Source organism: Atta cephalotes, assembly GCF_000143395.1.
Source record: "Atta cephalotes unplaced genomic scaffold scaffold00016, whole genome shotgun sequence".
Taxonomy (NCBI): Eukaryota; Metazoa; Arthropoda; class Insecta; order Hymenoptera; family Formicidae; genus Atta; species Atta cephalotes.
In genome coordinates, this window is record NW_012130080.1 from 3554476 (window position 1) to 3581589 (window position 27114).

At 29.8% G+C, this 27114-nt stretch overlaps 3 protein-coding genes across 3 annotated transcripts; 1 reads left to right on the plus strand and 2 right to left on the minus strand.

The window, feature by feature from the left end:
* The first annotated feature begins 1478 nt into the window (after positions 1-1478).
* Positions 1479-18021, plus strand: LOC105618291 (MLX-interacting protein). The gene is made up of 16 exons (XM_012199832.1): positions 1479-1505; positions 1780-2141; positions 11928-12034; positions 13440-13513; positions 13988-14113; positions 14328-14541; positions 14712-14807; positions 14893-15160; positions 15260-15809; positions 15883-16053; positions 16201-16348; positions 16555-16652; positions 16737-17203; positions 17355-17481; positions 17588-17717; positions 17900-18021. The coding sequence occupies exons 1-16, from the start codon at positions 1479-1481 to the stop codon at positions 18019-18021; spliced, it is 3087 nt and encodes a 1028-aa protein (XP_012055222.1).
* Positions 18022-20887: 2866 nt separating this feature from the next.
* On the minus strand, positions 20888-22072 carry LOC105618293 (RPA-interacting protein). The gene is made up of 3 exons (XM_012199833.1): positions 21992-22072; positions 21348-21582; positions 20888-21219 (listed from the first exon to the last, which is right to left on the minus strand). Exons 1-3 carry the CDS (start codon positions 22070-22072, stop codon positions 20888-20890), a joined length of 648 nt encoding a protein of 215 aa, XP_012055223.1.
* A 755-nt stretch (positions 22073-22827) lies between these two features.
* LOC105618294 (acyl carrier protein, mitochondrial) lies at positions 22828-25227 on the minus strand. Its single transcript, XM_012199834.1, has 3 exons — positions 25063-25227; positions 23900-24025; positions 22828-23239 (listed from the first exon to the last, which is right to left on the minus strand). Exons 1-3 carry the CDS (start codon positions 25225-25227, stop codon positions 23060-23062), a joined length of 471 nt encoding a protein of 156 aa, XP_012055224.1. The 3' UTR covers positions 22828-23059.
* Between the last annotated feature and the right edge of the window lie 1887 nt (positions 25228-27114).

The window sequence follows — 27114 nt, forward strand, 5'->3', positions numbered from 1 at the left end:
AATTAACTTATTAGTATAGAAGTAAGGTACGGAATAAAGTTTAGTTAGTACAACTTTTAATTTTAAGTTAATTAATTAGTCTTGTACACACACATATACACACACACACACCTCTCTCTCTCTCTCTCTCTCTCTCTCTCTCTCCTCATAGTACTCGAATATGATATATTTAGAAAAAAGGGGTGCATCGAGTTGAATTTATCAGGGGGCTCGATAACTGGAACTTGTTGTGTCTGTCAAGCCTTTCTTCTATCATCCAGACTTCGTGTGCAATTTCTTGAAATGAGGTCGTCTAATCCTGCTATATACTACTTTCGATAATCCCATTTTAAACTACAAAACAAATAGAACGAAATTCTTTGATTGAGATTTTTAAATCTCAAGTATTGCTACAATCTGTCGTTTAATATCAATGAACTATAAAAATTTATGATCATCTAATTAATCAATAAAACTACTTAATTTTATTTTACCGTATTACAAAAGACATTTCTTTATTCTTTTCTCTCTCTCTCTTTCTCTCTCTCTCTTTCAGTTATTCATTCAGATTAGAAAAAAATTTTATTTTGAAATGTTATGAGTTGTAATTGTTATATTATATTTAATCGATTTTTAATTTAATCTTTGTCCCTTACCCAAAATGGGGGTCACTAGTGATCGAACGATTCCTGTTTGTGCAAGTTTCTTTCAAGCTCGATGAATCCGGCTCTTGTTACCTCTCTGTAAAAAAAATTTGTGATGAGGGAGATCTGTGCATGGCGGGGCGACCTCGGCTGCTAATCTGCCTGTGATTGATAGTTCAAGTTGACGTGAAACGCTAGTGACCCCCGTAAGTATACAAAGGGTGCTTTTTGTGAAAAATAAAAATTGTGTCAAAATCATTATAAGTTCTCTATTTTCACTTTAAATTAATGTCTGAATGTTGTTTTTTTTTCATTAAAAAAATTTTTTTCTAAAATTATTTTTTTAGACAAAGTGAAACTGAAAAGGCGAGTATGCCTTTTTTTTACATATTTATCTAAATGTGTGTTTACATTTTTTTCCACTACAAAATACATTATTTTACAACAAAATAAAAAATGCATATTTTTTAATTCGATTTTTTCTATTTGTTCCTTATTAAAAATTACTCATATTCATGTGCTCCAATAATTCAACTTTTTGTAGAATTCGAAATTCTAATACTTTATTTTTTCAAAACTTCATAAATTAATTATAAAATCCTGGAGTCATTTTTTTATATTCATTTATTATGAAAGGTTATAATTTTTTAAATCAAATGCCATTTTTCCCAACTTATGAGTCTTTTGATAATTATAAATTATGCTACATTTTATTATTTTTCAAAATAAAGTTTCAATATTTATTCTAAAAAGTTGAAAGTATGTTAGTGAATTTTTAGAGATTTTTTTTAATCATTCTGAATAGGTGAAAAAACGAACGGATTCTAGTGACCCGTGTATGGATGATTTGTATAGATGAGGCACCAAATTGTAGCTTGTACGGTAAGGGTTAATTTATATCTTCATTACAATGAATTATTTTCATTACAATGAAAAGTTTGTATCAAGATATTTTAGTTTTTAATTAACATTTTATATTTTATCTATTTTTAATTAATATTTTTGTTGTCATCGTGCAGTTATAATGTATTATTTATATAATGTGACTTAAATTATTTAGTAGACAATTATCGGAAACTATCAAGGACATAGATTTGTAAGATAGACTCGTGGTGAAATTGGGCACATATCGAAGGGACGCCGTTCGTGTCCGCAGAGAATTAGCGGTGCCGAGATGCAGGCGGAATTGATGTATCGAAAACCATCGGCGATGACGAGCCAGGGTGGTTTTCACCATGCCGGCAATGATAACAAACGAGAGAAGAATGGCGGACGAGATTCGCGGGAGACGATACATTCGGGCCACTTTATGGTATCGGACTTCGAGGCCGAGGCGCAAGACGATGAAGACGAGCTCGCCGTGCCGGTGCCGGACCAGGAGGAGTTCTCGATCTCCACCACGCCAGGTTGCTTTTACGAGAGATTCGCGAGTTCATTGAACGACAAGAACACCTCCCAGCAGCTGAGCATCGAGACGTCCTTGAACAAACTCTTCCAATGCATGTCCCTCGCCTACAGGTGAGTTCCTCCTTTTCTCCGGCGATTTCTAATATCTGTGGATTGAATAAAGGCCGTTTCTATCAATATAGATTAATTTTTAATCTTGATTCACTTACTCTTAATCTTTTTCTAATTAAAACTAAAAAATGTGAAAAGTTAGCTGAACCAAGATTTAAAAAGTGAGAATTTAGTGTACAAAGTCCTTGATTTTGTATTTATTTTTCCAAGAGAAAAAAATTTTTAAATAATATCCTACTGCAGAGTGTCTTATAATTTTATAAGTATACAAACACACGAACTATGTTTTACAAATTTAGAATTTAATTCTTAATATTTTAATAATAATGCTCTGAAGAGGGACGGGAGTAGAATAAAAATCCTAATGAGATATCACAATAGTTTTTGAATTATAATCGAAACAAGATATTGTGTATAATATTGTGTAGAATTAGAGCGATGAGGCTTGTTATACAACATGACTATCGGTCTGTTATCTTTTAAAAACACGTATTTGTATAACTATGGACCTTTGCGTGAATTCTATGTAATAACTGGTTATCTTTGATCAAGTTATAATTCAAAACTATTATGATTACGACATTTTTGTATTAGGTTTTTTTTACTCTATTTCTAGAATACACTATTAAAATATTGTACGGCTGTGAGATACTCTGTATGTTAAATTTTATGTTAATACAATTTATTTATAGATAATAATTTTTTAAGAAAACTGTTGAAATATTTTTTTAGTTTTATATGAGCATCATTATACTATCTATTAATAATTTTGTACGTTAAATTAAATGTATGTAAAAATTAGAAGTACAATCACGTTAATTATGTTTTATATTAAATTAAGAATTTAATTCTTTTCTATTCAAAATTTTTATCTCTATTAATAGTATTGCGATGAAAATCTAATGTACTTAAAATATCATTGAATATAATATTACGAATTTCAAATAATATGTGAAAGAATTAAAATTGAGCTGATGATCATTTGTTTTTGAAATAAGAGAGACATAATATCTTAAAAGTCAGCAGCAATTATACGAGATTAAAAAACAAGAGGACGATGTTCTCTTAGAAGGCATGTTCGAGTGGATAATTGTTAATTTGATTACATCGCAAGATTAAATTATGATAAAACCTATGTATATACTAAAGATTACAGATTATTTATTTTAATTTTATTTTCAACACTTAGATGTTTTCTTTTTTTCCTTGTGAAATGTATGTCTGTCTCTTTTTGACATAAATAGCGTAAAGAAAAGGTAAAATCAACAGGACTTACATGTGATACAATGTGTAATGAAGGAAGCATTCTTGTTCTGAAAAAATAAAAAAGCGCATCTCGCTCGGTAATCGAACAAAATGCTGTCCGGTCTGGGCTGGTCAGTAGCATTCCCGCTGATAAAAGACAATTGAATTAATGAAAGAGAGGCCATAGAACCAAACAACACCGCAATTAAGTGCGGCCTCGCTAAAGTTGCGCGCGAATGACGACGAACACACGGCTTCTACCGACAATTTCCGTTTCCCTCCTGACGACATCGCGATTGTCTCCCGTTGCCGTATATAAACACTTTAGTTAAAGTCAACTCAGGTTTAATTGTGATCCCGCTGACATTAGATTATTTTAGAAATCAAATTAAATAAAAACGAAAATTCAATTAACGTTCAGAATATATGAAACCCGAAAAGAAAAAATGGAGCTTTCATTTTTCTTCCTTCCATTTCTTAGATTTATTATATTATATTATAAGCTTCTTTTGTACTAATTGTTTTCATAAATATTTCTTACGATTATTTTTGTATAATTTTCTATTATTGATATTAATTATTCATATAATAAACGGGACAGTAAAGTATAAAAAAAAAGTATTTATTTAATTATATAAGGATAATTAAAAAAAATATTTATAAGGGTGCTAATTTAATTTAATTAAAAATTAGGATGTTGACAATATGAGAATTTATAGAAGTTTATTGAAATTGTAAAAAAATAATAAAATCGTGCTATAAAATTATCTAAAAAAATATACAAAAAATAATAAAATCGTGCTATAAAATTATCTAAAAAAATATACAAAAAATAATTAACATCGTGAGAAATAAATTTTATGATGTGTTGAAACATTCCAAATAAATCAGTCAAGTTTCTTATGTGCCGATGTATTCGGTGACGTTACAGCTGATTCATTGGCAAGCTTGCAAGCTATTGTAGTCACACGTGCAGTTTTAACATTGCTTAGTCACATTTGTAACCAGTTTTTGATAATCTTAAAGAAATTTCAATTGAGTTCATTCACAATCAAATTAAAATCGCAACTTATAATCTTTTAACATAATATCATCAAGTATAGTTTCTCAACAAACTTGTTTGTTTAGTGGTTCATATTAATTAGCAAATAATATGAAAAATAGAATTTTATGTCACATGAAATTTATAAATAAAATATTGTCCTATCTTTTTTTTAGCTGTACTGTACATTTTATTATATGTGTTATATATTCCTATAAATTTTTTTATAGAATTATGAAAAAAAAATACGCGTATTATATTTTGAAACATATAATTTAAGATAATAATTTCCACGTTTTCTTTATGTGACATAAAATTATTTTATTATATTATGTTATTGTATTTAGTACTGTTTGACGTAATATGAAACCGCAAGATAGAATTGCGAGGCAGTAAACATAATTTGAAAATAACACATTCAACAATACATTCGAGCAATATATTGCTAGTGTTCAATACAATGTAATTTCAATTAATTTTCCGATAAATTCAGCGTCGATACGGATACGGCGCTACATAATATTGGTTGTCTTTGATGCTCTGACAAACGAGAGGCCAAATTAATTATATCTTTGACGACCCTGGAAGGTGCGCCACTCCTCGATTGATCGATCTCGTTCCGTTATCGTTGATAAGGTCTTGAAAAAATTCCTCTCTCCTTTTACTCTTCCTTTTAATAAATGCAATACAAACACAATTTGATATGACAGGGATACAATGTAAACAGCGGTAAAAATAATATTGCAAGTTTCGAACTAAAAAAAGTTCCTTTTATAAGCATTATTGCTTTGGAGCAAAACAGAAGCAAAATTAAAAAAAAACGCTGTTGCTTATAGCAAAAATGTTTAACTTTGAATTTTCAAGTGTTGCATTTAAAGAATGTTACATTTATTAATTCTTAAGCTGAAAATTATATTTATAAAAATAAATTTTATTAATTATCTTTTATTGTATGAATGAATCTTTATTTTTTTCAATTACATTTTGAACAATAAACTCAAGCGAAATGATAGCAGAAAACTCTTTTATATTAAAAATGCTTTGTTCAGATATAAGTAGTTTCCTAGCGCAGACTCTTACGCGCATGTAGATTTGAATAACTAGATGTTGATTTAATCAGGACTTGTTAAACTGGGCGCAGTATTGCGGAAAAAGAATAAATGAAGCGATTAAGGATCAGTTTGCACAGTATCGATTGAAACGTATCTATTGGAATTCTTCTTGAAATGATGTTATTATTTCGATACAAAACTCACAATAAAATTAAACGAACTAAAATAACGAAATTTGAAAAGTGATTTAGAACAATTTTTAAGTGCATTGAGTGTTTTTTTTTCCTTGCAATATAATGACATCGGCTTACAGTGCTATTGATTGCTTTTCAAGTAATATCTTTTCGCAAACATCTTGCCGTATGAACTTAATTCGGTACGTAAATTCGATACTTTTCTCAATTATCGTTTAACATCGATCGAATTTTACATGTTTGACGCGTTAAAAGTTTAAAAGCCGTATGAATTGAAATGAATTACGATAAGTTGATATCGATATACTGAAGAGAGAGAGAGAGAGAGAGAGAGAAGTTTTATTGCAATAACAAAACTATACCTGTACATTTATGCATATACGTAATTTTCACACATATTCACAATTAACTCTCATGAAAATTCTATTCATATATTTGCGATACAGTAAACGCACTGATGTTCATGTTTTACGTCAGCAATCAATCATCTCAGATCATCAATAGAAGCAGAAAATCTTAGCAATAATCATGATGCAGCATTTTATCATTTGATCGCAGATTTATGTTTATTCATTTTTATGAGTTATTAGATTCATTATATCATAGGATTATATTAATCGCTAACATATTTATTAAGTTTATAATGAAAAATTTTACTACAAAATTTAGAATACATCAAAATTTTATATTGAAATATTAAAATTATATAATATTCTAAAAATTAAAATTTATTAAAAAATTATATAAAAATTATTAAATGGAAATTTTATAAATAAATCAAGTTTTCAATATAAAGAAAATGGAGATTTATATGCTCTTTGAACTTTTTGTGAAAAATTTACATAGCTATTTATATTGTTTATTTATTTTTATTTTTACTTATTTATTCCCATTTATATCTCTTGATATAAACGATTGTGTTAACAAACCAGAATTAAAACTTACGATTACATTCCCTATCGCGACATCACACTCGAAAGAAAATATGAATGGATTGAATTTCCGTGTTTATGTCGTCAATCGAACTTATGAGATCGACAGAGTATACGCATTAGCGTTCATTCTTGCATCTCACGTTGCATAATGCAGATATCGTTGAATTAATTATAAAACTATTCATAGTAATAACGCGGAACAAGAGCACCTATGCTCGGCAAAAGCTAGCCTGCACGGAGCCTATCGAATTGCGAAAAGTAAAATCTACTTTTTTCTCAGTTTTTCTTGCATCTTTCAACATAATGATTTATGAGCGTCGTTATAGATGAAAGATATTTACTTTATCGAATAACCTGTGTTTGTTTAAGGACTTAAGCAAGAATTTGTCCATACTTTGATAAAAACAATCATAAAAGAAAAAGTAGTAAGAGTAGAAAAAAGTAGTATGGAGTAATTAATAGTAATTTCGGATATTTCGAGTAATTTCTGAGGCAATACAATTTATTTTACATGACAATATTTTTTTAGTTTTTTAAAACTCTTTTTTAGTGTAGAAAATATGAGTTTTACGGTTAATTACTAATTTTCATTCTATATCGCAACCTTAAACGTTTCCTTATACAAGTACTGCGTATATCATGAGAAAGTTGCTTTCTTTGCACACTATCACTTTATGCCTTACGTCAGCGTATCTCACGTCCGCTACATCTCTGCATAATTAGCGCAGCTCGTATTAAAAATGATGACAGTTGCTTGAAAATTAATGCATCAACGGTTTCTAGGTCAGACAATCTCCAAGATTAGATCATTTTTGGGATCAAGATGAAGTAATGTGAATGGATAATGAGACCTTGGCCGGTATTTATCTCCGATTTTTATATTTAAGACTGTTTTAAATACAGTCTTAAATATTGTGAACTAATCAGAAAGCCGTATTAGCATCTTAAAAATTTGTGTCGGTATATTCATAGTCCATTCTTATTTTAAGACTGGCTTAAGCAATGTCTTAACTTAAAATGCTAATTAACTTAAGATGCTAACAGCTGATTGGTTCGTGACATAAGAACGAATTATGAATATCGACCCTTGCCTTTCAGCGAACATTAAGCAAACTTCCAGTCAATATTTCTATATAAGGTCTTTTAAAAAGATCGAACTTGATCTCGATCGTCGTATCTTGAATCACGAAAATGCGAATCGTGTTTAGGCCTAGATTACTGTAAAAGCCTCCTCTCCTCCACGTGTCTTTTATCGACCAAGGCCACTGCGTCATCGTAAGTATACGTTCGTAGTGCGTACTGTGTGTACGCGCCAGCAATGTAACTTCCGCACGACGATCAAGCAACAAGCAAGGCGTGCAAGATCGAGAATTCACGAGTTGGAAGCACTCCGTGGAGGCTCGCCCACCTATCCAACCAGTGGTTGGACTATTTCCATTTCTCTGACTGACGTATACTCACCATATATTTTTACAATGATCAATACATGAAAAAAGATATTTATCATTCAATTGCTATTTGAAGAGGCCTTTGCGATAATCTATCCAAATATATATCATTCTTTAGTCTATAATTGTGTAAGCGTATAAAAGGTTGTAGTCATAAGAATTGATCAATCTGCACAATCGAATATTCTCTTTATATTTGACTGTGATTGATCAATTCTTACTAACTACAATCACTTACTATACATTTATTACATTTACGCAATTGTAGAACGAGGACATTTTTTATCTTGACACTAATCCCAAAAGAGGGGATTTTAAGAGATTATTCTCAACTCTATAAATTCTCAGAATCTTCTTTCCTTTATAAAAATCCTTCCTTGTAATTGTTCCTTGAAGAATTATTATTATTGAATTTTAATCCAGTAATTTTATAATTATAATTATAAAATCGTAAAATTCATAATGAAATTAATTTCTCCAAAAAAGAATTCATTGTTTTCGAGATGGATTGTTTAACGAGGGATTAAAGACAGACGAATTTAGTTTCCACGGCACGATCTTTGCTCTCTTCTTATAATTCAGATAATTAAAGCCGCGAAATGCTGAAAATAAAAACGGTATCGAGGGATTCGCGCTTATCGAAGCAAGTGACTTGATATTTCTTTTGTTCAAGCCGTGCGTAGCACTTTATAATTTATCGTCGGTATTTTTTCAGAAATCTTTCTACAAACGCGACATGATATCTGTTTTGTCACACCATTGAGTTTCTCGACAATACGATAATAATCGCAATTTTGCTAGGCGATGGTTGATCTCAACCGAACGGCGTATCATGCAATGAGCAAATAACTCATTATCTGATAATGAGATTCCGCTACATATGTATCATTAATGTTGCGAAAATGACGGAATTCGCAAATAAAGACGGTGACGCGCATATTTTCAAGCAAACAGAGCTAATTAAAGTATAAATAAATTTTTATTAATACAATTAAACAATTTACAAAATTGTAAATGCTTAATCGTAAAAATGTAACAGAAAAACATAATACTTTAAAAAATAGGAATTTATTATATCTAATGGAATTTCTACAATATGTATGTTTATCAGATTGATTAAATAGTAATTATTAATAACTAATAAAAATATTTATTTATGCAAACAGTATATGTTTTAATCTGCCTCATTAAAGCATTATACAATTCTGATAATCTTTCTTTCCTTTTTTTCTTTTTTCTTTCTGTTTAAAGAAGTCATGGAATTTTCAAATTAATATCTATAAAAAAGCTCCCGTCTTAATCGTTGTTTATTTTTGAGATTGATATAATGCAATATTGCAACTTTGTTATCAGTAATGCAACCATCGCAATAATCCGTATGTAAAGAATAATTAATGATAGGATGAGCAAAAAAGTTAAAAATACTTTTATAATTATATATTTATCACTAGTACAAATACATTGATATCGTTTAGCTCTGGACTAATTTTGTTACACGTATAGTAATGTGTGAAGAAGTTAATGAATCACTCATACAGCGTATCTTGCGCGGAATCATTACATATTTTTCTTGTAAATAACTTTTTCTAATATTTGCTTTTTTGCAAATAATAAAAACAAATTTTACTTTACTAAAGTTATTACTATGTACAAACAAATAAACACACATATTTACAAAGGTGTACATACAAGAAGATGCTATTAGCACATTTGTGTTATCATTTTATCTATCTTGTTTTACGTTCAATGAACAATAAAGAATAAAGAATGACACAAACAGCTCTAATAGTGTCTCCTCGAATACACTCAAGATGTTCTTTGTAGTAAGTGCACTTTTTTTAATTAATTCCACGTGATTAATTAATCCGGCACATTTGACGATAATTTCTTGTAATTATATTTTTTTTATTTATCAATCTTTTATTTAGAGTTATCTCGTAAGAATTTCGGGTGCAAACGACATTGGATTTTTTACAATTATTTTTTTTTCTGCCGCATTTTTCGAGTTCTGTCTTATCTAATCTCTTAAAAAATTATAAAAATCGAAATGGCAATAACTCGGAAAGAACTTCTGGCCGGCCAGGGTCTAATGCCAAGGAGAAGAACCCTCGCTATGTGTTCATCGCACAGATATGAGCAAGTGGAAATCTTCCAACTATAGATATTTTGTTGACACTTCGTCTGTGATATATCGACGAATAAGATGATAACGAAAGCTCGCCACAAAATTTTGCGATTGCAATTTTTAGATATTAAAAAAATAGATATGTAGCTTCTTTCTATAAAATTCCTATAAAGTTCGATGATAAATTTATTTTTATATTTGAAGTATTCCTATCGTAAAAATTTGTCTTATCGATAGAAAAGACGTTTAAACACACTTATTATATTATAACAATAAAATAATTGACTTCGTATTATACATTTATTTCTGATACACTGTGCATTAATTAAAATTTTTTAACGTAAACGATCAAACTTACAGAATAATTTCACAAAGAAACTAGACTGGATTGTGTTCCCTTATAGAAATTTTTTGATATTTGATATTGGCCATTACTGAAAAATAATAATTAATTATTTATTTTAAGTATTAAAAACATTATTATTTAATACTTTTAATACTCCAAGTAATTATTTTTTTAGTAATAAACTCTGGCCAAATTTCTGTAAGGATTAAAAAAAAATTAACGATAGCAATAACAGTAATAACATTATGATAAAAATGTGATCGAATAATATTTCATTAGCACTAAAGAGGACACTCTTTAAGTGTGTTTTTAATTTATGTTAAATCACAAATGCCAGAAAGAATGTATGTTTGCAAGCTTATGTCGTTTCTTGAACTCTCGTGTGGAAATTCACTAATTGTTCTAACAGCGCTTTGGAAAGCTCGCACAAGCATACGATGTTCCCCGCGATAGAAAGTTTGCGATAGAGAGATAAGCTTGTCCAAATCACAAACACTCGCCTATTAACGAGTCAAAATTATTGGTTGCGTCTTAAAGTCACTGCGATGTATCCGCCTAATTGAAATGTTTTGAAGAGGCTGCAGTCTAAATTAACATGTGTTTCATTGAATGAATTATATTCCGAGGGGCATTACCGGTACAGGATATTGACATACTAATTTTATTGTTAGTTTAGTTATTTGCTATTTTTTTTTTTTTATTTAAAAACATTTATGATAACATTTATGACAATAGAAAATATTTTTTTATGTATGCGTAGATTATGCATATCTCGTAAAATAGAATGAGATGTTATTGAATTCAAAATATTGTAAGTAAGCATTTTTGTAAACACATCTTTAAAAAAAAAATAAACGTTATTGTATTATAAACTATTAGAATGTTTATGAACTATACATAAGATATTTATGCTTATATAAATTCTTTAGACATATTTTTCATTTTGCACTTTATCTTTTCTAATAAAAATATCGAAAATATTGAAAAGGAAATCTTATTCTGCGTTCAATTTTGAGTGATATTTATTTTAACAGAATTTCAGTTTACAAATGAATTAGTTACATCACGATATTTGATATGGAAAATTTAAAAAATTTAAAAAATGGAATTTAATCCTGAAAATAATCCTGAACTCTAAATAAAAAATTACCTGAAATAAAGTTCATCCGAGTATTTCAATAACATTTTATATAGAAAACAATCTCGGGAAATATCGATCTTTGGATGATTTGTTTATTACATTTTATATCATCGCAAAAGAATTAATATGAATAGTAATAAGCTTCATATGATATAAGTTGATAACATATTGATTATATAGAATTATCTATACTGATTATAGAATTCGAGTTTGATTACCACAGTGGGTATGACGTATGGGCATTTGGATTTGTTCCAGACAGAAGCTGACATCGCCTAAGTGGAATCGCTTCAAAGGCATCAGATTAAGATGGAAGGACAAGATCAGACTGAACAATGTAATCTGGAGATGCTGGCATATGCAATGTAAGCGAGAAAAAAAAACACTTAGCATCTTCTGACAACTAATACATTTTAAATATAAAAAGAGGAAACTTCTTCTCTCTCTGGAACATTTTCTGATTTAAATTTAATTTATTATTACGTAAATCTATTTTTGTTTTACTGAGAAAATGTGGAATAACATAATTGATAAGCTTCAGGTTTGCTTTGTTATCTTCCAACGTATTGTCACGAGTTCGCAAACTCAATCTTAATCTGTCTTCGCGTTTATCGATCAAAACACTCGATATACAAAATGAAATTATAGTAGATTATAGTAGTTTCCAAAAGTGTTTCTGTGCTTAAATATTGTATTTTTTCATTGAAGCATCCAATACAAGAATGAAAAATTTATATAATCGATATAATTCGTAAAATCCATTTTAAATACAGTATGTAAAATTGATGTTAAAAATTATAAATATAAACATATTTCAATAAATTTTTTATATTTAAAATGAATTTTACACGAATTTTAGACTGACCATTTCTTGTGTTTTCTTTTTGAAAATACTTCAATTTCAACTCGCTTTCATTGATATTTCGATTATCATAATATACGCAGAGTGCTGCTTATCAAGTTTAGACAGCTACCGGCAGTCTTGCTATTCTTCGAACGGTCGGATAAGTAATTACTCGTCTATTTAAAGAGCTTCATCTCTGCGTACTACATTCGTATCAATAGTACTCACCTGGCGAAAGTCCAACTTATCATTACGAGCCAAGGAGGCTCGTATTTTACATATATGTGTATACATAATTGTTTTGTTTGGTTAGCCCAATTTGTTCGAACACGAAATATCAAGCCGAAACGAGATATCGAAATAAGAGAAAATAAATTTATAATATCGAAAAAAAAATAATGACACATTATTCGTTTTTTGTCACACAATTACTATAATAATTAAAACCATATAATCAATAATCTGTATATAAATAGTTCAAATATTCTAAAAAAATAATTCAAATAGAAAATTTATCTAGAAATAAAAGAGTAAAATCGAATTATATTTTGGTGCGCTTCTCGTAATTGTTTAAATTTTAATTAAATTGGCTACATGGTTTTTTTAATCGATACTTTTTTTTAAATTTTTGCAACTTATCGTACAACATGTTGATAATCATAAAATAAACGTAAAGTTAAGTACGTAATTGAAATAAATGCACTCGGTTTATCACCTGATGACCAAATTTGCGGAAATGTGGATCTTCGAATTATAATTGAGGTCACATCTGTAATTATCTTAATATACCTATCTTTTGAAGAATTTGAAGTTGTTTTTTTCTTTAAATATTTACAATTTTCATGGCAGTTTTCTCAAAAAATTTTAATAGACTGAAAATATTAGTTAAAATTTATTTTTAATAGACAATAATTTTTCTTTTTTAGTTATATTGAAGCAAAACACGCTAGTGTGTCAGTTCGCATCGCCACTTGACGTAGATACTCACAACAAACCCGAGGTATGATCCCCACATTTAACTTAAATTTTCGATGATAATTTATTGATAATTTATTGATCTACATGAAGCATACATTTAATAAGCTCCGTATATATAAAATAATCGCAACGGATTAGTAAATTCAATTATTATAATTTCCTTTAATAACCATTCTTGATATCAACAAATCAGATGTTGGATGTCGATATTAATGACGATTAAATAGCAATGATTCGTTATATGTACTATTTATTTCATTAATTACGCAATTGGGAAGTATCTTTATCGCAATTGGCGACAGCTCGTTTGATTAGATAATTCGTAGGAGTTTGTAATTCCTCGAAGTATCACTAACAGATTGCATGCGCGTAACGCATACTCAAAGTAATAAGAAAATCCGAGTAAGCTTATAAAGTCGTAAAATGTTTTTACGTTTCCTAATAAGAATTGCACTTAATGAACATGAATCATCAACATTGGCATATCTCTTATCAGGCGGTGGTCTTAGAGGGAAAATATTGGAAACGAAAGCTCGCGGCCGTCACAGCGGAATACAAAAAATGGCGTATGTTCTATCGAAACAAAATCCTTGGTTGGACGAACAAAGATGGCATAGAGATGGTATGTATATATTTATAAAAAAATGTACAGTATTAAAATGCTTGAAAAATATCTCCGCCACTTTAAAAAATACAAAATAATACAAACAGTGGATGACAGATAATTAATAAATTTAGCTATCGATGTCTCTTTATTATTGTGTTTGCTTGAATAGACAGATTTTCCTTATTTTCATCAAATATGAATCAAAAATATTATAAGGTATTTTTTTCAGATGGAATCAATGGACTTGTTGGATTGGGGAAGTGAATGTGGTCTCACCGGTGACTTTGGAGTGGCTACGGGAAATGCATTTGGAAATACAGGCGGTGCTTCAGGTGGAGAGAGTATGATGGTTGATGAAGACTATATGGAGTTGATGACTGATACACTTTTTTCAACCATCAGCTCGAATCAACCGATATACTTTCCTGATCCTAGAGAAATCGGTAATTCTTTTTGAGACGTTATATCCGTGAGATATCCGCTTGTATTCTTGATGATTGTATTCTTTTTGGAAAACTTACAGTATTCGACAATCGTAAAAATAAAACTATTTATAGAAATACTATTTATAGAATATTACAAATATTATAATACATGAAATATGATTCAACAGCGCGAGGTGCTAACTTAGCGGATTTCATTCAACCTAGTCTAGGCCCGTTGCAACCGAACCTGGACGATTTTATGGATACGTTAGAGCCATTGCAAGGTATACGATAATAATATTAAGTGATTATATATGAGATTGTGTTTTGCATGACATTTGTTACATGTTACATATTTTCTTATTTAAGAATTCTTAAACTCGAAATTGCCTCCCGTACCCGAAGAAGACGATATATTTCGAAATAACAATCTAAATACTAATTATCCCGATTTGGACCTGATGACACCAATTAATCAAATGAATGAAATAGGCGAGGTTCCGACGATAAAAAACGAACATACCGTACAACAATTGTCTCAGGAAGAGCAAGAGGCTAACATGCAGAATCTCCAATACACCGCCAAGATATATACTCAACCTCAACCTGAAACAGCGAATATGTATAGGAATAACATGTGAGTATTACGAAACGATTACTTCACGGATAAGCGGATAAAGAGTAAAGTCCGAGGTTCAATTATAATTTATGAATATATCACTCTTTTTCCATTTAGAGCTATGAGTCAAAATTATGCTCTTCAACCGAACTTCGAGGCGTCCGTTACGACAAATCAACCCATACGAGAAAAGACTAGAGGTAGCAGAGGATTGTCAAGAAACGGCCGCGTAATACAGCAATCCCAACAACAGCAGCAACAGGATATATATCAAGCGACCGCGCAGCAGAATTCGAGCTTCCAATCGCAACCGCCGCAGTCTTATGCAATGGAGATTCAAGCGGTGCGATTAACACCGGTGCAGCCACAATCTGTACAGATCACTGCACTGAACGATCAATCGGCAGTTAATGCCAGTCATTTACCTGCAATCACCGCCGCTGCCGTGCAAAATCTGGTGACGGTACAGCATAATTTTGCCACGCAAGCCGTCAATTCACAACTGCAGACCCAGCATCAAGCAATAAGGCCTTTGCCGACCCTCTCGCCGATGTCTAGCAAACCTTACAAGATCGTCCAGCCACAGCAGCAGTGCTACAAGTTTCCGAACCTCGTACAGAATCTTAATGCTCAACAGTGTAAATTTAATACCAATAGCTTACTTAAGGTAATTAAAATATAATAGCATTTTCAAATATATTGAATATATAAAAATAATGCATGTTATGTTTATTTTTCAGACGCATCATACGCAACAAGTAGTATCATCGGAGCAACCATCGCAATCACAGATATTGCTACAGTGTAGGTCATCCAGTTTGGACCTTACTACGTCCACTTTGCATACCAAACTGTTACCTCAACCGACAACGTCCAACGTGGAGAAAGAAGAGATCTTCGCTGTACCTAAGGTCAGTATCTCATTCGTGTCGATATACAGAATAGACCGACAATTTACTCTAATAGTCTAAAGAAAACGTTAAATTTTCAATTTTTTAAATAATGCTAATATTCAAGTATCGGTTAAAATATTTTAAAATTACAATATATTTTTTTAGTATCAAATGAAAGGGAGGAATAGATCCCGAAGTAGTTCTTCTTTAACGGCGCCTAGAATACACCCACCGCCGCTAGTATCTGCAGTGAGCGACCCAGCTCTGAATCTGAATAACAATGTTTTGCTTGCACGCTTACTTACGAATAGTAGTACGTATTTTTGCAATTCTATCTTATATGAAAAATGTAAAAGTCTTACGAGATCAATTAAACATAACTACTACGATTTACGCAACATATCTTTATGATATTAATTAAATTTAATTAAATTTCTCACATTAATAAGAAAAATATTTGAAGTAATGATTCTTATCTTCATTGATATCTATAACTGATTAATATCTTCACTTCGATAGAAGTAACGCAAGTAACGACAACTCAACATATCACGACCCCAGTGACTGTACAAACAATACAAACTTCTAGTATACAACAGACTCAACCACAGCAACAGGTATTAAAGAAAACTCAATTTATGATATAATTGCCAATTTGTTTGAGATCAATAATTCATCAGATCAATATTGGTATTTTGCAGACAATGCCACCATCCACAACTCAACAGATTCTCTTAAATGCGAAAAATCAAACTCATCAGTCTCACAATAGTCCAATAGGTTCACCAAAGGATAGCAGCTCTAACGCACACAGTCCTCAGGCTTTAAGTCTTAGCCCTCTACATAGCCCCATGAGTATAGGTAGTCCTTTATCACCCACTCGTGGATACATGAAGAGTGAGTCAGAAAGAGGACAGTACAAAGAGCAGAGACGAGTCGGTCATATTCATGCGGAACAGAAGCGTAGATATAACATCAAGAATGGCTTTGATATGCTGCACAGTTTGATACCACAGCTCAGTCAGAATTCCAATACGAAATTGAGCAAAGCTGCAATGTTACATAAAGGAGCGGATTATATCCGACAACTCAAGGCGGAAAGACATCAATTAAAAGATGAGATGGATAGTCTGAGACAACAAATTGAGTGCCTTAATATGTCTATTAGGTACATTCTAATTATATTGCCAATAAATTGGGAAAGCGTTATAAGTAAAATTATATATTTAAAATAATGACTAGTTAATTATCATGAATAATTGTTAAATGTACAATTATCTATATAAATAAGATAATGCTTCATGATATTATTCTTGTAGTAATTGTCAATCTATGCTTCCTGCAACGGGTGCTCCAATTGGTTCTAGACATAGAACTAGCAAAATAAAAGAGATGTTTGACGAATATGTACGTGTGCGTACGCAAGAAAACTGGAAATTCTGGATTGTATCCTTTTTTTTCTTTTTCTTACACATGATATCTTAAACTATTGATTCACGTAAAGTATATCAAGGATTTTGAAAGATTAAATTCCTTAATATATTAAAATCAGTTCAGTATATTGTTAGAACCATTGATGCTGTCTTTCAATGCTTCAGTCTCAACTGCGAGTATCGAGGATTTGTATAGAAGTACATTATTGTGGGTAGATCAACATTGTTCACTCGTCGATCTCAGACCAGGTTCGTATGCAAAGGAAACATCCAAAAAGATGCGCTTAAATATTTCCATTGCTTTTAATTATACAAAGTGAATTGGATTCAAGGAACCAATTAAAACGAGAATAGAAAAAAATTGCTCAAAATTTCTTCTAATTTTTCTAAATAAATATTCATAATTATCTTGACCAAAATATTATTTTCAGCTGTTTTGAATTCTCTCAAGACTCTGTGTACTGCCACTGATATTTTATCAGATCCGACCCGCCTTCCCGAAGAAGCGCTTGCGGCAGTCAATCGAACGGAACGCCGACGATCCATGCAGTGATCAAGTGCGTGAATTCAACAGCGTGTTTGTATAAAAAAAGTTTAAGGTTTAGATATATATATGAATGTAAGGATGACAGTTACCGTATAACTTAAGTTAGCGAAATAAAAAGAAGACATAACATTCGGTTAATTAACCGAAACGCAGAAATAAGAATTTAAGTGCAATTCCTCTTTTTATTGCAACGTCACGTTATTGCAAAGTCTATAATAGATAATTATAAAAAACGTTTTATATTACAGATTTGAATAAAAAATATGTGTACATATTACACATTTATACTGCAGTACGTATGCTGACAGTATGTATGATGCAGTACTTGATATTAATATTGACATGGCACAATCATTCGCATTAACATAATTTTTGACAAAATTGTCTTATGTGTACTTTTTCTCACGTTTATTTCGCGCAATTGTATGCATTACATGAAATTACACAGACCCGAACATTCTAATGATATCTTTATGGAATAATTTATAAAGTAAAAAAGAGTAAATTACTACATATTACTACAATTTTTCCATAATTACGCATAATAAACGTTATATGATTAAATTTATATGATTAAATTCATTCCATTGCTTTGAAAGATTGATATTCTTCAGATTGATAGCTTAACATATAAACATAATTATATAAACATAATTATTATAAGACTATAAGAATCTAAAAACTTGACCAAAAAATGATTGAATTTATATTAATATTAATATTTTTATTAATCTTTTTTGAAAAATGTTTTATTTATATTATCACTTCATTGTATGATTAGGAATTATCATATAGCCATTAAAATAGATCATGTACTGTGAATAAACTTTTTTAGCTTTAGGACATTTTTCTTTGCGGAATATTACGAAACGCAAATAAGTAACGCATTAAAAATGATAGACTCAGTGCCATAAATGTTCTGATGAACTGCAAAGATAATTCAAGAGTTGAAAAAAAAGAAATTCGGCAAACGAGAGTACGGCGTGGTACTTAGTAAAAAATTCAAAGCATTTAGTTCTTTATATGTAAATTATATTTAATTTGGTGTTAACTTCGTTTCGGTCGCATTATATTTCGCCAACTTCAGCGATATAATCTCAGAATTAAATCCTCCACACTCTCGATTATAGATTGAGTTCTCGCTCATCTGCATAATTCAAACTTTTATCAAGATTCTATGCCAGTTAAAAAAGATACAAAAGCCTGAAGCTAAGAATATGAGATATATCAAATTTACAAAGATAGATCAGGAATCAATTACAATCGAATTAAACTAGAATAAAAATGTTAAGAAATTATAAAATTGCTAAAATGGGTAGAGTTTAAGGATTTGTACTAGAATATGCAGTTAATTTGTTACATTCTTTTATTTTACTTTTATTTTTTTGTAGGCACCCAAAACATTCGCGTACTAGTATGTTTGTATCGCATTAATCCTCTTCTATTTACTGTGTTTGATGATCAAGATAAATAAGTACTCTAACACTGTAAGATTTCAGTCAAGACGCTCTTTGTATCTTTTTACTAATAAAAAAAAAATTACTACAAAAGTTCGAAGTACAAAATCGTTGAAACTATAACAGAGTTGTGGAACACTCGTTTGCCTAACTTTTGTTAATTCTTTTTTTACATCAAGTAAAAAGTTAATACCATTACAAGCTAACACTGATTATTCTTTTTTTAATTTTAAGAGTAACAATTGTGTTTATTGAAAAGATAAGTTTTGGGAAAATGTGACTTGAAGATATAAATAATTTTCTTTATGTGAAGTATCAATTCTTTGATATAAATATACTGCTATTAATTTATATTTGCACAAATACGCCAGTAAGAGGTGTATATACTTTATTTAGCTTATAATTGCGTGGAGACGATAAAAAGGGGGTTGCTCATAAGATATATGTTCACACCATTATGTAAAATGAGATCTTTAATGGAAATTTATGTGATAATGTACAAATAATTTGCAAAAGGTTTAAATACCGAATATAGCTTAAACTACAAAGGGCTTCTGCATATTGTAGTTATTTTTGTTAATGTAAAATGTTGTATATAGCCCGATGTTAAGAGAGAACAAAATGATTAATTTTATGAAAATAAATTTTTTTTTTTAAATTAACTTTTCACATCATCTATACTCTGTTAATTTGTTGTTTTGTTTTAGAGCATGAAGAATGTTATTTTTTTATACAATATATAGATGCCCTCGTTCAACTTACATCATGTATGTACAATGCATTAAGTGATAAATAATATAAGTGAACTCATCGAAGGGATGTTTTTTTGTACAATATGTATCATAAGTATAAAAAAAGATTGACATGTTATTATTCAGATGTTATAACAACATGAAATCCAAATCCATTAATTCATTTTTTTTCTACTTTTTCCTTCTCGCAATCATTGCTTCTAAATATTATAAATAATTATATTGAATGATATTACTCATATTAAATTTAGTCATATAAAATTGAAATAATATAAATTTAAATATAAATATATAATATAATTTTTGTAATATTTGGAAAATGCTTTCCCGAAATAATTTTTATTGAAAGTAACAAAATTATTGGAAAGTCCTCATAATGATATTACTTATAATGTAATTTGACATTTAATTTTTATTGTATTTTATAAATTGAAACAAATTAAATTTATAAATACTTTCTTAAAAAAACCTAATGTCACAAAAATTTTAATTAGCATTAAAACTTTGTTTTGCATGTAAATTATAATACACATTGTTTATAATTGTTATTTTATAATCTTTGGATACACATTGATATTGATAACATTTAATACTTACGCCAAAATATGTTAATTATTCAGCATGTTTTTATTTTAGAAAATTGAAAGCTCACAAGCTGAATAATCAGCAAATCAATGCCAAAGTGGAACAGTCATGACATATCAGATACAAATTGAGATTACTGTTATCAGGTATTATCGTGAATAGCGGTACCTTGACACAATTAAATGCGTGGATATTTATACTCTCGTTAATTAAATGTCTCACTTCTTGCATGGTACGACCTGTCAATTTCAGTTCACAAACTGGGCAATTCACACAATTATTCTCTTCTCCTAGTATAGCTTTTTGACATATGGGACAGAATACTTCTCTATTTTCATTATCAGCATACATTGCGAAATATTCGATCTCGTCCTGCAAAATCTTCTCATATTCTTGAATTATCCATTGTTCTGCATAACAATATAATTTTCCATCAAATTCGTATTATATCACATATATATCACAAATAACAAATTAATAATAATTATTAAAAATTACAAGTTTCTAATAATGTAACTGAAATTTTAATGCTTGATACCTTGTTCGCAAACAATTTCGTTTTCTAATTCAACTGTCTCTTCCTGAGATAGTGGCTCCTCAATCTCTTTAAATGTAATACTTTTGTCATTGTCATCTAATGTTGCTAAATTCTTGAATTCTTGACGTATTATTTCTGTCAATGTGTCCTGCATGTGTCTCGAGTTAAGTTCTAAGCCAAATCTACGTTTGTTAAATAATTGATCTCGCTTCTCTCGCATTCTCTGGCGACATTTCTAAAAACAGGCAATATTTTCGAAAACAAAAAAAGACAGCACCTTATGTATAAATGGGCCTTACATTTAGTGACACAGGTTGATACAAATATTATTCTGTCCTTTTTGGCATTCAATGAATAAAGATTGGACGACACTTGTATCAATGACTTGTGTCACTAAATGGAAAACATCTAAAATATAGTAATAGACGTTTTTCAACAAAAGATACAGATAACAGAATATCTGATATTCAAATTGAAGATATCAGACTAAATTTTGAACTTGAACTTTAATTGAACAAACACGAACAGGCCCGAAAAAAATTGTGTGCGCATATTTATGCAAGAATATTTATAAAAGAATTCAGAGCTTATATTACTATCATCCAGAAAGCTTAAAAGTACGAGGAAAACATAGACTTCCCAACCTCTCGCAGCACCTCCTGCAGCTTTGGCGAGCCATGTCTGATTTTATTCGCGCAATCTCTGTTCCTCAATTTTGATGTCATTGTAGAACTGAGCGTATTTGTCCCGCCAATTTATTTATTACAGAACTGGAAAGAAATGCAGTTTTCCCAAAAGATAGACTTGAGAGACGTAATTTAACAAACTACTTCGCGCACACAGCTGGCATTGCTGGCAACAGCTGGGCACAATTCACTCACAAATATGACATATCTTTCGCATACCACGCACATGCGCACGTTTGCCGAGCATGCAGTGCCCTCACGTTCCAAAATCCTCTATCTTGCAGCTAATCAATATGTCGGAAAGAAATCGTATGACAAATAAAATACTAAAAACAGAATATAAATAATCAACGGCAAACACTCGCAATTGCAAAACGAATTGTATAATCGGTATTTGTCGACGATGAATTTATATGCCTGGCATACTAGTTAATAACTTCCATAAATTGAAAATACTTTTCGAGAAAATCACAAAAAAAACAATAAATTTATATGTGCGCAGTGACATCACAGAGAGATGGCATATTCAAATTTCAATTAAATACAAATATCCTATTCTATTATACTTGTAAAATGATCAGAATCAAATTCAAAATAATTCAAAATAATAATTGATTCGAACTGTTTGAGTGAATCAGCAACAATTCAATTTTTTATATAAAAAAATCAGGAACACAACATTGTATTGCGTTCTTAACGAATTTAATTATTACTATGATCGTAATTTTAATAAAATGAATTTTATGAATATGAAATATACATTTATTATGACAAAATAAAAGAGCATATTTCGATACTAAACTGTGGAATTTATAAACGCTCTCTGTACGCTTCTTACAATTTTTTAGGATGCATCCACACATAAGAAAAATTTGATGTAACAATTTGCTTATTTTTTATTCATATAATGATAAGAGGTCTATATACAGAAAAAAACAATGGCAGAGTAAAACGCTGTGATCCATTATTTCCAATCGAAAACAACGGCGGATGTTGACTAAGCGCGTAGACATAATACAAGGCATGTTATTCATATATATCCTCCTTGTCCGCTACGTAACGCACTATATCCTTAGGCTTCAGTAGCCTCTCAGCGTCCATGTCTGGAATCTCGAAGCCAAATTCGTCCTCCATCGCCATTATAATCTCCACGTGATCCAGGGAATCCAGACCCAGGTCGTCCATAAAATGCGAATCCAAGGACAGCTGAAGATTCAATGTATGTCGTTAAGATTAGAATTCAATCACGCGCCTGGGCTTCTTGCACAACTGACATGTCCTTCTGATAAAATTAATCGAATGAAATATATTAAGGAGAGTATTTTACACATTTAAAAAAATTTTTTAATTAGATATTATATAAATAATATTAAATATTCTTCTGCCATATATATTTTTAACAGTATATAATAATGCAAGTTATTATATAAATAAAGTAAATAAGAGATTTGTTAATAAAGAGATTTGTTTCTACATGTCAGTATGTACGCAGACGCCACACAGATCAAGCGAGGTGTTAACCAACTATTCTTTGTTTTAAGAAATATTTCTCAAGACATTTCAACAAAGAAACTAGCAACAGAAAAAATAATGAAAAAAAAATGATAAAATTATGTTGATGTATTGATGTAATTATATCATGAATAAGAAACTATCAACTCTTCAATCAACTATCAAATTAATATGGAAAAGCTATGTGTTTAAAAAGATATACACATGATTTTTATTTTTAAGTATTTTTCAAACACAATTGTGACAAACTAATGATGAATTTTTGTATATTTTTACATTCTTTCATTAAGAAATACAGAATCGTCTACAGAAATGTCATGGCAAATATTTCAAGAATATTGATTTCTAAGATACCTTTGTGGGTTCAATTTTGTCATAAAGTTTCAGAACCAAGAGCACCCGCTGATTGATAATATCAAGGGTTAGTGGATCCTTATGACTGTAATGGCGCACCTGCTTGATGCGTGTGTCCCTTAAGCCCTGCAAAATTTTTCCCAGAAAGAAGATGTATTTTATATAACCTTTTCTACAAGGGCGTCATTATAAACGGCTACAGCCTTCAATACGCGCTCTTCGATATCCTTAATCGATTTCGGTTTCTCTTTAGTAACATCTTGACAGTATCCACGATTGCATTTTACCTGCATTCATCAAATGATCTTTTTGTATAATCCAGTTTTTATGAAATGATTTCATGAAGAAATGTCAATTGTACTTGGAAAAATATATTCTAATGTGATTTTACAGTACTTTATTAAATAATGGTAATTTAAATTATAAAAATCTAAATTATATACATCTTAAACATATATTAACAAAAATAAATTGACATGTTTTAGAATAAAATATTTAAAAATGCTGCATACAAATCTAGGAATAAAAGATTAAACTTATTGTTAGTAGACTCTAAATTTAGTGTCGTTATGTTGTCGTTATATAGCTTCATAATAATATTGTTACTATCATTGAAAACAGGAACCAAAGGTTCATTTCTATCATATACATTAACTTTAATTTCAGTTTAACTTACTCAATATTTTTATCTAGTTCTAAGAATTAGAAAATAAAGATTAAATTAAATCGAGATTGAAGTTGATCTATATTAGCACAAATGGACATTAGTCTAGTTCATGCTTTTCCTTTTTCTATACTTTTTCAATCAACTCGTCTTGTTTTTGCACAAATCAAGTATAAATTGTCCAAAATGATGTCCAGATCAAATATAATTAATACAGATCAGTTGTTTGTTTATGTCTCCAACAAAACTATATGCAAAATCTATCATATGATGCAACTGATGGGTAAAGGAGTTATAAACACCAAGAGCATAAAAAAGCACAGCCAAAATGTATTGAGCTAAGATGAATTGAACTGGTTGACCGACAAGTTGTCTCTGGGCATCTCGGTAAGTATTTCAAATCGCTTCAGTTACATAATGAGAGTTCTGGAACCCGCTGCTGCAAACAATTGCTCGGCGAAGAGTCGATCACGCGTATCATACTGTTCGTTAATATTACCTGCGGTACGACAAGCGTCGTCCACGCGGCACGATGCAACAACCTCTGCTCACATCGAATCTGAACGAGTGCACCACTCATGCATCGCAACCGACTGAATGAGTTTCTGAAGCAACCGGTGTTCCTCGCCAACAGCCGGACACCCGCCAAGGACGCCATTTTCATCCACAATGACTAAACGAGGGACAACACCGACGAAGACTCTGATCCGTATTCCTGATACGAGACTTGACGAAACTCTTCTTGTTCCTAGATTCACCACTCCGGATGATCCGCGGCAATGCAGATTACAAGGAATATTCGTCGCGTGTGCTGACATCTACTTTCATACATTCTTATCAATTTTATCAACTGAAGCAACGACTGATAGAGATGCAACAATATTTTTTTGTCCAATTTTTGTTTTATTTACATGCATGAGATGCTGCATTTATATGTTTCACGTACAAATAATATCAAAATATATATAAAAATATAATAACAAAAAGGAAATATAATGTGTTACAAGCTAACCTTATTCTGTAATTATTCTCTTAAATTAAGACATTTGCGTATAAGACAGCAATTTAAAAATCGTTATAGTTAAAAAGTAAACACATAAGTTTGTTTCGTAAAGTTTTATTTAAACTGAGCTTCATCTAAACAAGTTTACAAGAAATTTATATTCTTTAATTAAAAAAGCTAGAATATATGTCAAATGGACGATATACATCGAATGAGCATCTAACTTTTATTTTGTCACTTTGAAAATATTTAGTAAATATAAATTTAACAATAATTTAATATAAAATTAACAATAATTATGTATAACAGCATAAGATATATTGCTAATAATCTTTTTATTCCATTATTTTAATTGTTTTATTATGAAGAAACTATCTATTGACTATAGAAAGTAGCGCGAGAATTACCGTTTAAAAAAGTGCATCTTCTACAAGTATAATTTTAAAAACTATAATAAATTATTTATTTATAAAATTATACATAATACATTTATAATTGTATCAAATAAAATTTTAATAAATTATATAATTTCCTATTATATTCTTAGATTCTAAGTTTGTAAATTTTCTATATTATATTTAAAACTAAAAAAAAAATTGTTAAGATAAAATAGATGATCTAATGTACAATAATATTATAATATTAATATAATAATAATATTATAATATTAATATTATAATAATTGTATCTGCGTATGACATATCAGAAATTATTTTATAATTACATTCCTTCTTACAGTCAATATAATATAAATAACAAACGACTCGAACAGAAAGTTCAAAGTAGATCATCGTCAGTAACCCAAGCAATAATATTTTCTGAATCTCGGTATAATTTACAATATCCTTCTTGATAAATTAATTCTTTTCATCCTGTCGTTAAATAACGTAATGTTAATATATTTTCAGTATTACATATAGTTATATAATATATTTTTCAATTAATACAATAAATAATACAATAAATAAGGGCTTTTTGAACCTAGCAAGTTAATGCTTTATTAAACTACATATAAACAATGTTTCAAACGTTTTGATCTTTTTTCAACGTCTTCAATGACCGTTTACAAGATTTACATATGATTAACATGTATAAATTATTACATGTTCCACAAGTCTATAGTGAACTTAATTCTGTAATGACCTGATGTCCATTAGAAATATACTCTTTAAACATACCAATTTTTTAATGCGCCATACACAACAGATTATTAAAAAATCGAAGTAACTTCAATCAAATTCCGATTATTTCAGTCTAAGATAAGCCTTATTTAATATTATTTTGTTAACATGTATAAAACTATTTATTTTTTTTTAATTAAAGGAAAAAGATTAGTACACAATAAAGTATAACTTTTTCATCTTAAATATATTTTTAGTGTATGGCAATATATAATGTATAATGATTATATATATAAATATATATATATATATATATATATATATATATATATATATATATAATATATAGTAATAATAAGTAAGAAGTAGACGCTAGTACTACGAACTAAATAACGTAAGTAAAGAAAGTATTAATTTTAAATTTTAA

Bases quoted from the DNA above. Each gene is read 5' to 3' on its own strand.
- LOC105618291 (XM_012199832.1), top strand. From the start codon at position 1,479: ATGAGGCACCAAATTGTAGCTTGTACG. The intron at 12,035-13,439 runs GTAAGCGAGAAA...TTTCTTTTTTAG, and splicing joins GAGATGCTGGCATATGCAAT to TTATATTGAAGCAAAACACG. The intron at 17,482-17,587 runs GTATCCTTTTTT...TATTAAAATCAG, and splicing joins AAAACTGGAAATTCTGGATT to TTCAGTATATTGTTAGAACC.
- LOC105618294 (XM_012199834.1), bottom strand. From the start codon at position 25,227: ATGAAAATGGCGTCCTTGGCGGGTGTCCGGCTGTTGGCGAGGAACACC. The intron at 24,026-25,062 runs GTAATATTAACG...AAAATTTTGCAG, and splicing joins CGACGCTTGTCGTACCGCAG to GGCTTAAGGGACACACGCAT. The intron at 23,240-23,899 runs GTATCTTAGAAA...TTGAATCTTCAG, and splicing joins ACAAAATTGAACCCACAAAG to CTGTCCTTGGATTCGCATTT.
- LOC105618293 (XM_012199833.1), bottom strand. From the start codon at position 22,072: ATGACATCAAAATTGAGGAACAGAGATTGCGCGAATAAAATCAGACAT. The intron at 21,583-21,991 runs GTTGGGAAGTCT...GCCTGTTTTTAG, and splicing joins TGCAGGAGGTGCTGCGAGAG to AAATGTCGCCAGAGAATGCG. The intron at 21,220-21,347 runs GTATCAAGCATT...ATTGTTATGCAG, and splicing joins CGAAATTGTTTGCGAACAAG to AACAATGGATAATTCAAGAA.